Below are 12852 nucleotides of genomic sequence, written 5' to 3' on the forward strand. Positions count from 1 at the left end.
TGTTGCTGATACATTTTGTTTAGATTTCTTATTTGCATTAATTACAACTTAAAACACTATAGAATGTTTATGTTTCCTATGCTTAACATGAGAAATGATCAATCTAGGTTCTATTATAATAATGAGCTAATAAGACATAATTAAAAACATCATTAGTCAAGATGGAACAATTTATTTTAATTTAAAGATAAAACAGCGAGTCAAATATGAGGGGGAAGAAAACAATGATATAAAAAAATTCCTTAATGATTGATCCAAGTATGTAACAAATGAATATGACTGTACAAATATCACAGGTTTCATTCCTTTTGTCTGTATTAAACATTTTTATTGGGAAGCGAATGAAATCGAGTCTCCAATCTGGTCGTCTGATCCAGATTCGATATCGTCGTCTGTGTCAGTTAGATTCTCGTAAGGACCGGGTTGGAAATATTCTGCGTTAGAAGGGTTCATGACCACTCTAGCGTAGTCGTCTGTGTCGATGGACCTGCAGAAGTGAATGGCGTATTTCAATTTTTCTCTTAGAACCGCCTTGCAAGAGTAACGAGGCATCTTCAGTAAAAAGAAGCAGGTGTAGCTCTCTGGTAGGAAATAGTCTGGAGGATTATATTTGTCCAAGACCTAAAAACAATTGGCCAATTAATTACTAATAACAAACAACATTTAGACAAAAAAGAACTATATATAAAAAATAGTTCAGTTTAAATATAAAACTAAATTATTTTCATTTATTTGCAGAGATTCCAACTTGCTCTGGACTGCAAATATATATTTTAAAGTGGTAGTTTATCAATTGTGATTCTTGGTTTAATAAATTTAATTTAGTAGATTTTTATCCACCACTATTTCTAAACAATTCGTAGGCTTATAAAATCCACCACTTTATAGAACTTTTGTCATGCTGTACCTTTTAGAAAGCAAGCAAAAATAGTCAAATATTTGAAAAATTTACTTTGTAGTTATCTATTGTTTTTTTAAAAATTATTTTGGCATGTCCGGAGCAGCTGGCATCTCTGTATTTGCTAAAACTAGGCTTAAACCTGAATTAAAATCTAATTTTAATCGTACTGCTAATTGGAATCAGCCTAACAGGGATGCCACTTTGCTCGTATCTATGGGTAAAACTTTTTTTGTGGTAGTTAAAGTTTATGTTTTAATATTTAATAAATTTGATTTTGGGAAATTTTGCCTACCACTATTTAACTTATCTGAAATATACATATAAAAATACCCAATTAATGCAGCAATCATGTGGTGAAGCCTTAAAATGTACTTCTAGAATCAACCAACATGCTCAAAAATTTTATATCTATTATTTTACCACTTCCTAGACATTTCCCATTCCCCTCTAACTGGAGCAGTTAAGCTTAATTACTTTGGTTCTTTTTTAATTCTATTATAATTCATTTTCTTAAATAAATAGATTTTCTGCTGCTAATTTGTAGCTACTAAAACTAATAACATATTAGAATTTAGTGTTAGTGACGAAAAAAAGAAATAATATGTAGAACAAGTACCCAGTTATTGCTACTTTTTTTAAAATTCATTTTCTACTTTTTCTGTTTATAAATAAAATCCCCCTCCCCAAGTTTTGTAGCATATAAAAACTTTATACTTTGTCCTGTTCTATTAACTCATCATCATGCATTGCTAATAAAAGGCATTAATAGACCACAAATTGCACATTAAATTAGGTTTATGTATTTCATTTGAATTTTTGTAGCCAAGAGTACATAAAATTACTCGAGTTTCTATTTTTAAGCGAAAGGTTTAGAGTGAGCCTTTGATAAGCTGCATTTTCAATGTTTTTATTAACTATGAAAAAATACAAAAGTGGTTAAAAAAATATTACAAATGCCGCTTATCACTGACTCACATGAAATTTTTCACTTAAAAATAAAAACTTAGTGAAATTTTATCTACTTTCATCTTCAAAAATTTTGTGGAAGGTTGCACAATGGCATAATTATGTTAAACACTACAACACTGGTACACATCCTGCGATTTTCAACTTGAAAATATAACCTATATTTTATCCTCTGACACCAATAACAATTGTAATTTTTTTTTATATATATAGGTGAACAAAATAAAACTGTTTATAATTCGAGGTGTTAAGAAGAGGCTATTTTATTACCTGAAGAACAAAGTCTCTGCCTCTAAAATCCGCAATGGTTCTGGGCAATCTCGTTCGACCCCAGACGAAGCGTAAAAATAGAGATCTTTCAGCGGTACTAAATTCCTCCATGACTTCCCAAAATGCTTGTATTAAGGGGGCATCCGGTTCTACCCCTTTATAAGTCACAACAGCTTTTAACAATTGGATAGGAATTTCTGGACTCCCACAAACCTGTGGAAATATAAAAAAAAGAAATTTCAGTCAACAATAGTACAACAATCTTCAGAAATTCTTTATTTAAAAATTGTACTATGTTTTGAAGACGTGATATCATCAATATTTTTAGTAGTATCGGATACAATTTTTCTAACAAGAGTTCTTAGACTTTTACAGCTTCGATTATTTTAATTTATTACTAAAGATAATATATAGATACCTGGAGTGTGAACATAATTTCTTCCGAGCTTTTGTAACTCAATGACAGTGCATTCTTTTTTTCATAAATTTTAAAGATAATTTACTCAAATTTACTTACTCAAGTTTAATGTTGAAATTAACTTGATAATTTGGCACAACTTAGTTATTGCTAAAAAATAATACCTGATAACAATAGGATTGTAAATCAATTTTATTAAAAAATGATGCTTACAAACTATGTATTCATTACCCACCAGAATTTCATAATCATTTTCTAGGTTTCAAAATCTAATTTTTATCTAAATAAATTAGTTACTGCTGAAAAATAATAGCCTATAACATTAGGATTGTAAATCGATTTTATTAAAAATGATACTTTCAAACTATGTATTCATTACCAACCAGAATTTAATAATCATTTTCTAGGTTTCAAAATCTAGTTTTTATTTAAATAAATCTAGTTTTTATCTAAATAAATTAGTTACTGCTGAAAAATAATAGACAATAACATTAGGATTGTAAATCAATTTTATTAAAAAGGATACTTTCGAACTACGTATTCATTATCAACCAGAACTTCAGAATCATTTTCTAGGTTTCAAAATCTAGTTTTTATTCAAACAAATCTAGTTTTCATTTAAACAAATCTAGTTTTTATCTAAATAAATTAGTTATTGCTGAAAAATAATAGTCTATAATAATAGAATTTTAAATCAATTTTATTAAAAATGATACTTTCAAGCTATATGTTCATTACCCACCAGAGTATCCAACTCATTTTCTAGGTTTCAAAATCTAGTTATTTAAAATAATAATATTATTAATATATGTTGTTAAGTATGCATAGTAAACTATTTCAAAGCAATATGAATAAGAAATAGTAATTTTTTATTTCTTTAAATTTAGAGAATAACAAGCATAAAATAACATTTACGACAGGAAATATAATAATAAAAATATTTTACCATAGTTTGTAACTCAGCACCAGTAAACAATGAAAGTAGAGGAACCGGTATGACTTTTGACATTCCTTCACGTACAGCTGCTATTTGCTCATCAAATTCATGAATCCTAGTTAAAACAAAAAATAATTTTATAATTTGGTTGTACTAAGTTAATTACTCTCAGTATAAACATAAACTATTCTTCATATAGAAAAATATTAAGCAAATAAGTCTTATTATAAAGATAAATTATTCCTCATGTCTAAAAAAAAATACTAAGCTAATCGGTTTTATTATAAACATAAACATGTCGAAAAATACTAAGCTCATTAGTCTTATTATAAATATAAACTATTCCTCATGTCTAAAAAATATAGTTTTTAATTAAATGGGTTCTAAAAGAAACTAAGCTAACATAATATTTATAGATAATGCAATTATTTATGAGCATCATAAGAATAGTTATTTAAAATTAGTGTTTCGTTTCTCATGTCAAAATTTTAAATGTATAAGTTTCTTTTTCCTTAAAAAAAAAGCAGTATATATATACTTGAAAAACACAGATGTTATAATTAACATATTTGCCAGCTTGTAGAGACACTGTGAAACATTTTACAGATGAAGATATTAAAACATAAATGTTGCTACAAAAAAAAAATTTTTTTTTTCCCAATGACCTTACAAGATATGCATTCTTCTTGTAGTGTCTCTCTCTGGGTTCTTTTTTATACACTGTTTCATAATCCAACACAAAAAAAAAATGGTTTTTCTACGCAGAGAAGAATACTGTATAGCCGGCCAGGTGGCCGAGCGGTTAGCGTGCCTGACTGCGAAGCCAATGGCTGCGGGTCCGAATCCCGCTCTGGGCATGGCATGGATGTTTCTCTCTATGTGTTGTCACCTGTTGTGTGTGATGTGTGCATGTGGCCCACCCTATGAATGGGTATTTGTGGCAGTGTGGCGTGAGTAATGTTGCTCGCCTCCGTGACTTAGGTTCACAGGTGCCCACTGGGTAACGTTAAATGAGCAACACTTGCGGCATCTTCCAAGGTGAAGAAGGAAAAGTTCAGCACCTGCCGTTATGAAAAAAAAAATATATGGTGGTAGAATCTTCACCTACAATGGCTTGAGTAAGTGTTTGATTTCTCATGGAAGTTTGATAGCATTGCATTTTCTATGATCATGTCTTAGTGGTCCAAAATCCAATCTGATGTTCCTGGTGGTTTAACAGCTGGAAACGTACGTGCACATGGTTGGGAAGTTGGCGAGCACTGTATAAAAACCAAACTAATACTATATAATCTCTAATCTAAATTGTTCAGACATGAACCAGTATTGTCTTCAGTTTAGCACTAAAGATGAATCAGAGATCGCCACCAATAACCTATTAGAGTAGCCTTAATACTACAATGTAGAGTTCCAAGCATATCCTCATAAAATATCCTCAGTGGTAGACAGATCATAGGTTAGAGTCCCCTTGCCGTCAGGCTAACAGCAGAAGTTTTACCTCTGCATGTATGCAAATGCGAGTTAGTTCCATCTAAAAGTCCTCCACGAAAGCAAAATTTCTCCCAATACTTGATCCAGGAGTTCCCTTGTCTTCTGGAATGGGTTTAAAATTACAAGGCTATGGAGTTGAATATTGGTAGCCGTAAGAGCAGAATCGGGTCGGCTGTTCAATGGTGGTTATAAAATAAAATTGTGAGTCCAATATCCAGAATTGTCACGACTAAGGCAAATATTTAGGTTTTTCCGAATAATAGGTTTTTAAGGTAAACAGAGAACATTATTCAGTCAAAAGAAAAAGATAATTAATATACGTTTTTATGTAATAATAATTTTTTTTTCTTAATTAAATCACATTGTATTAGCTGAAAAATATTTAGTGCGTGCAAAGAAATGTCACTAATAAATTATGTGTAAAAGATGAAAAAGTAAGCCGACTTCGAGAATAAAGACAAATTTTTTCCTTTGATCGGAAGAATTAATAATGTTATAAAACAAGGAAGAGAACTGAGTAGATTTTTTAATGAAAACATTTCCAATTCAAACCAAAACAAAGCATATTTGCAGGCGTTTCTTCCAAATATTATCAACATTCAGTTTAATTGATTTTTATACATTATTCTTTTCACCGAAGTTGATTTTCTTTAATGAGGAAATATCAGGGCTCGAAAAAACTCAGAAATTTTACCCGTCCCCGGGGACGGCTCGTCCAACTATGTACCCGTCCTCCTTTGAAACTAACCCGTAGCTTCTAAATAAATAAAAATATAATTTTCTCTTATTTATTACAAACATTTATATAAATTGCACAATGAATTAGTAGTTACTAGGATTACAAATACTAGGATTACATTATACAGTAATAAAATAAATACTAGGTTACTAATAGTAGCCTAGTATTTCTGTTATGAAATAATGCATTTCTTTTATGAAATAATTTAAATGACGAAGGTCAAGTTATCTGGAATGTCAATTTATCCGAGGGTANTTGCCAAATTTTGGACGTTTTGTCTCAGAATGGCGCAGCTTTGGCAGAAACTGAGCTGAATGTCGCAAAATGGCGCAGTTATGCCGTTTTGTCTCAGTTTGTCGCAAATGGCGCAGGCGTAGCATCCCTGATAATGCTATAAAACAAAGAAGAGAATTGATTAGATTTTTTAATGAAAACATTTATAATTTAAACTAAAAAAAGACTACCTACAAGTGTTTTTAACATTATTAATATTAAACTTTATAAATATATTCATAGTTTATACTTTTTACTCAAATTTGTTTTCTTTTAACTGCTCTCGTCTTTTCAACAACTCTAAGCATGCTCATTAAAGCAGCATAAATGTTTAGTTATTCTAAGCACAGTAAGGAGAAATACGAAAGGATTTTTAGACATAAGCTTTTCGTACAGATTGTGAATGTAATAATAATAAATAATTGATAAAAATGGATTTTTTTGGCGGGGGAGTGGCAGAGATTTGTTTATTTTAATTGTTTAAAAAAGTTTGGTAAATAAACGTCCAGATATGGGACTAAGTTAAAAATCAAATAAAATGTGTTACTGTCAGAAGGTTGAAATTTAGAATGCAGCAATAATCTAGAACTGATTCAACATGAGGATAAATAATTACCTGTAACTAAGAGATAATTTAATGTATTCCACGTGATTTTCAGGAGTAACAAAGGAGTATTTGGAGCTTAGGAATATCTCTTCCCCACTGGCACTGTGAGTGTTGAATGGCAAATCAAACTTCCTCAGACTTGATGGATCCATGTAATGAACACTGAATAGTCCTAGAAATCCATAATTATATAATATAAAATAAGAAGAAAATAACTATAATACAATATATTTTAATAAAATAAAATTTACATCAGGGAACTACATTAATAGTGCTGGGTGTTATTGGAATTTTAATATCATCTAGAAATATTGATATTTTACCATTTATAACTTGAGTTTTCAAAATGAATTAATTTACATTATTTTTGAATCCTTCAATATTTACATACATGAATGTTGTCGCGACTGTATTTGATAATAATCAGTATAAATAACATTCAGAATATTATAGTATTCAAGTATAGTATTTAAGTTATAGTATTCAAGGTATGTTGTTGTAAATATGCAAAACAATTTTGGTAGAATTAATTCTGCCAAAAATGGTTTGCATGTTTTTCGTTTTTCTCAGAGATCGTAGATTCACATTTGTTCTCAGAGGGCAATTTCTATAGGAGTAGAATAAATACAGAAATTTATAAGGACATTGTAATAAAATTTATAAACTTAGACAGAATGAGATGGCAGGACACATTTGCCATTTAGATAAAACAAGCTCACACGAAATATTTTCAAACATAAACTAATTGGTAACAGAGCCTGAGAGAATCCAGAAATTCGATGGTTGGAATACAGATTTCAAAACAATTAATGAATTGAACTGGCAAAATCTGGTAACAAAGAAAACTGGGTGAAAAAGTATTCAGCTAAAGGTTAAGGTTCACCACAGGCTGTTGTGCCAATGACGACGATGAATAATAATCAGGATATCATTCTTATCATTAATACTCATAATGTCATTATAGCCGTTATGTATCGTTCTGCCTGTAAACTGTTTATCTTTAATGACAGCTTCATTATCATTATTGTGATTGTTAAAAAATATTGATTTTCCGGATATATAAAGCAAGCTCTTAATCGTTTAACTGTCAAGTTATTCTGATGATTTGGGTACATAAATTATCAATTTTTTTATTGCAAAAATCAAATGTTTAGTACAAAATAAAATATACTTAGTCATTAAAATATACTGCTACTCAGCATGGCAGTAGTAAAGTTCGCTTCTAATAGAGCATTATTTTTTAAAAATTAAAAATAATAATTAATTTAACTATTTTCTAATAGAATAAATCATTCTTATAAGGTTTCAAAAAACTGGATGCTATTTTGCACCAAAAAATGCTGTGCAACTTAGAACATAAATTTATATCCTTTGAAACCTTCAATAAAGTGCTGCCATCTATTGTTCTAAATTGCATTTAAGTGAACTTTTCCCGAGATAGATTCAGGTTTGGCAAAGAGATGAAGCCATAATAAACTTCTCCCAATATATATTCGGGTATAACAGTACGATGCACTAAAAAAAAAAAAAAAAATTACCCTGAGTAATACTCGGGTGTGACATTTTGGGACACCAGTGTTGTGCCTGAGATTATTTTGGACATGACAATTAAAAGGTTAATATCCACGTCTATAAAGCTCACCTGAAACATAATCTCTGTCTATTTCTGTTAAATCAGATGAAGTGAGTGACATCCCAGTCAGTTGCTTCCATACTGGTTCAGCCAAATTTAAACTTAAGGGACTTCCTGTTCTCATGGCAATGCCCATAAGCATGCCTAAAAGAATAAAGGTAAAAATTATGCCAACAGAAAAAAAAATGTTTTAGAGAAAATGAAATGCTATCTATAGTATTAAACAGTATTAAATAATTTAAAAATAAATTTAAAAAAAGCAATAAGCTTCAAAAATTCAAATACCTACGTAAATTTAGTCGGGAATTTTTCTTTAAGTATACAAATTTTTTATTGTCTAACTATATAAAATGATTTAATTTTCCTTGAGGTTGTTCTTCAAAATCTCTGTTGTCATTAAGGCATTTTAGGGGATAACATAATTTATATAAATGCTACGAGTTTTTAATGGCTATATATGTCAGTTAAGTTTTTCCCATCTGTCTTGTTATCAGTATTCTTTGATCTCTTAAAATTAGGAAAAATTAATCACTGATTTTATGCCTAGATGGAAACAATCATGCCAAACTGGGGATTTCTTTAAAAAAGGTTTAATCATTCTTTGTGTATTTAAAATATTTGTAAATTATTGCGAAACATTTGTAAAATATTTTTAAAATCCATCTATTCTACTCAAAACGAAAATATGTGTAGCTTAAAATTGAAGCTTTGCACAGAATTTAAGGCAGTTACAGCTTTCTTTGCCAAAAAAAGCTTTTAAAAACATCCTTAAAGTTTAAGAGATTCAAAAAATTGTATGTTTTCTCGTGGTGAATAATAACACAGGAAGAAACTGGCTTGAATTGTTAGGAAGTAAGAAGATTGAATGCAATATCAGGTACTTTTTAGTTGTCATTAATAAAATCTGCAAATTTGAAACAAAATTACAGGCACTCTCACAATTCCTTTTAACCCCTTAACGATCGGTTAATTTTCAAGAAAACGGTCCTAAAAGAGCCGATTTTTTTATACGCGTATTTGATTAGTGCTGACATCTAGCTTAAAATAAACGAACTACCTACAATTACTTTAAAAATATCTTGGTACTGTCATCTGGTGTGTAAAATGAGAAATAAAATTTTTCCGGTCAAAAGAAATGAATTAGTTTTACTCTTATTGGCACATTACTACTGAACACTCCAGCCCGGGAATATCACAGGAGCAAGAAATAGCGGGCGAAACCTCACCCCGTCATTTTCACGGGAGCGAGAAGGAAGGGGTTAAGACATACTGGACAGTAACAACATGATTAATTCCTATAAGACCAATTTTAAAATTCAAATAAGTGTAATCAAAGAAAGAAGAAAATTTCAAATAAAAAAAATTAAGGTTTACAGCGAAACTTTTTCTGTAAAATTAGGGAATTTCGCACACAATCCAATTTTTAATGATTTGGGTAACTCAAGATGTTTTCTTTGAAATTAAAAAAAATATTTTAAATAAATACATAGACAAATACATAAATTTTATAAGTGTATTGAATGTAGATAAGGTTTGATTTCTGAACAATCTATAATTCTAAAACAATATAGATTGTTCAGAAATCAAACTATGACAAGAAAACACATTTATATAAATTACAGTTCAATTAGTTACAATCATTACTATTTTAATATTAATAGAAGAAAAATGGGAACTACAAACCTAAAAACTTAAACATGTCAAGATGCAGTGCTGATTTTGCTGAAGGATTTAATAAGAAACAGTCTCTGTTAGTTCCAGAATCATCTCTACCATTAGGAGTCAATATTAACAATGGTAAAGAACCATTTTGTAATTCGTCACACATTTCAGCAATTGATTCACTATAGCCACCACCACAATCATCAACACTTTCACCTAAAAAGCATGTTACAGAATGAAACAATAAGTGTTGAAAATAAGAAGTATTTTGACTATAATAATTGAAGTAATAATAATTTCATACTTTTATTAAAATGAGATATTAAAAAATATATATATATATATATAAGAAACATGATTAAAATTCAAAAAGTGAAACGGCTTTGAAGTGTTTGACATGCTTAAATACTGATGTGCACAGCTATGCTGTATGGCTCCATATCTATTTGTTAAACTCACTCATAAGACAATAAAACTTCCGAATTCATTATCAGGACGAATTCGTCTTCCTGACAGATCTTTTTTAATGCAATTAACCTGCAATTATATCAATTGATAAGAAACCATCATGAAAAAAATCTCATATTTAGCCTGACTATTATGATTAAAATTTCATTTGCATTTTTTTTAAAACTCTTTTCATCTATTGGGACATTTCTTTGAGATCATTATTTTTTATCACTTTATAAAAGTGAATTAAATAATAAGTGAGAAAATTTTCGTTACACAAATCTTTGACAGTATCCATTTTGTGTAAATTTAAATGACAAAAATTAAAATTTTATATCGAAACAATCAACTAGTTCTTGAGAAAAGAAAATTTTACAACACAACTTTTTAAATTTCATTATTCAGAAATCATTTCACGGGTTTTGCTTAAATTTTGGACTTCGTCATTTAAAATTATGTAGTTAAAACTGATTAACAATTCGGATATACTGCAATTCAAATCTTTATGCTCATTCTTAAATAGGGTGAGTAGCCAAATTATTTAACAAAAAATAAACACCTTTTAGCACTTTTCAAGCACTCAAAAAATATTTTTAAGCACTTTAAAGAAAATATCATAATCAGGCAGGGTTGGAAAGTTTTTGACAATTTAATGTTTTATCTTGTTTTAACCATCATGTCAAAAAAAAAAACTTATGGCATTGTTTTTGACAATTGACAAAAATCATGAAATTTTGAATCAAGTAAAACAAATAGAGTTTTCATATTCTACGGACTGACAATACACCGAAATAGATTGGGGTTAAATTAAGTGAGAAAACGTTGAATAGAACAATGTGAACTGTGTCTTTTTGCATAATTCGTAGCGAAAATCAACATGGTAAAGGAATAATCTCATTTTGAAAAAGGGAAAATTAAGCACTTTTTAAAAACCTCTAAGGGCTTTTAAAAAACGAAAAAGCACTTTTCGATAACGCTACGCACCCTGTTAAAACAAATAACAATAAATAATCTTTAAAAATAATATTTTACATGAAATTATTTTTGCATAAGTGAGTTTTACAATTCTTTGCAAATTTTTTTAATTTGATTAAATAATTATATGTTGTAAGATACGCTCTCTTGATTTAACTATCTGGACCAGATTACTGCTATCCCCATATTTTGAAGTTCCAGAAGCGCAATCTGCCAAAAAAAAGTATATTTATTCAGAGAAAGTATGTTTTAGTGCCTGATTATGAATTTAAAATACCGGCTACACTAGCAAACATATTTAAAGTTATCTCTTCAAATCATTAGGATAGCNGAATTGCCACGAGGCGGCGCTCATATCATATGACACATTATTATTCAGTTGCCATTCAACTCTAGAACAGAGAACATCTCCTGTCACTCAATGTGATCTTGTAAATTTTATGTTATTAAGTTTCAAAATAAATGTTTATGTTTGTTACAGTCCGCTACTTAATAGCTCAATATATCACGAACACTAAACAAGTGCTATCCCCATATTTTGAAGTTCCAGAAGCACAATCTGCCAAAAAAAAGTACATTTATTCAGACAAAGTATGTTTTAGAGTCTGATTATGGAATTTAAAATACCGGCTACACTAGAAACCTTTTAAAGTTATCCCTTCAAATCATTAGGATAGCATGTCAAGCGATAATCTAATCATTAGATAAAAAGTTATTGAAAAGATCGAAAGTTATTCAGGTTCACAATATATATTTTATTTATTATTTTTTTAAAAAAAATTCTCATACCAACAAATTTCACTTTCCAAACTCGATGAGGAAGAAGTAAAGTTTCTTGACAAAAGATACTAATCTTGGATGTCATTTGGCCGAAAACCGATTTAGTACCATCAACCCCAGCGAAACCACCTTTTAATCTTGATTTCTTCACCTTAATAAAAAATGGATATTAATGTAAGATTTTTCTAAATACCATAAAGATAAACAATCAAAAAGTAATTTACTATATGTATAGAAACAAAATATGCAGAGAATTATTACACTTCTATAAGTGAACCTGTCATTAAAATGATGTATGTCTTTGGAATATGTAATCAAATTGATTAACAGCAAGCTTTTGTTAAAGAATGAATGCCATATTAACAAAATATAAAGTAATATCGTAAGTAACAAAATGCATAAACAAATACTTATATTTTAATTTTTCATGGAAGTTAATTGTTAAATAAAAATAATTAGAAACAATAATTATTCTTTTTTGTTACATGATTAAATATTGCCTTTGAATAGAAAAAAATTTATTCAATAATGTTACACTTTATGTGCCAATTTTAAATTATATTAAACAGATCTTTACTGAAAGACAAGATAAAGTTTTTTTTTTAAGCAGGAAAACAAAAGTTTTGTAATGTTGGAACTAATGCTCCCTGAGTTAACAGTGTTCAAAATATGAAATAATTGACATTTCATTTTAACGAAAAGTTTAACAAAAAATAAAATTGAAAATATTTATAATGTAAAGTGACAGAAAAT

The 12852-nt window shown here is 29.1% G+C and overlaps 1 protein-coding gene across 1 annotated transcript in view; it reads right to left on the reverse strand.

The window, feature by feature from the left end:
* Window positions 1-156: 156 nt before the first annotated feature.
* The window catches only part of LOC107445810 (E3 ubiquitin-protein ligase HERC2), a 129383-nt gene continuing 116687 nt past the window's right edge, over window positions 157-12852 (reverse strand). Inside the window, exons 78-84 of the mRNA XM_071178954.1 lie at window positions 12109-12250; window positions 9916-10110; window positions 8242-8376; window positions 6609-6771; window positions 3502-3607; window positions 2138-2350; window positions 157-621 (exon numbers count right to left, since the gene is read on the reverse strand). Of these exons, the coding sequence (XP_071035055.1) occupies window positions 328-621; window positions 2138-2350; window positions 3502-3607; window positions 6609-6771; window positions 8242-8376; window positions 9916-10110; window positions 12109-12250 (1248 nt within the window). The 3' untranslated portion in view covers window positions 157-327. The remainder of the gene's footprint in view (window positions 622-2137; window positions 2351-3501; window positions 3608-6608; window positions 6772-8241; window positions 8377-9915; window positions 10111-12108; window positions 12251-12852) is intronic.

Source organism: Parasteatoda tepidariorum, chromosome 1 (genome assembly GCF_043381705.1).
Source record: "Parasteatoda tepidariorum isolate YZ-2023 chromosome 1, CAS_Ptep_4.0, whole genome shotgun sequence".
NCBI classification, from domain to species: Eukaryota; Metazoa; Arthropoda; class Arachnida; order Araneae; family Theridiidae; genus Parasteatoda; species Parasteatoda tepidariorum.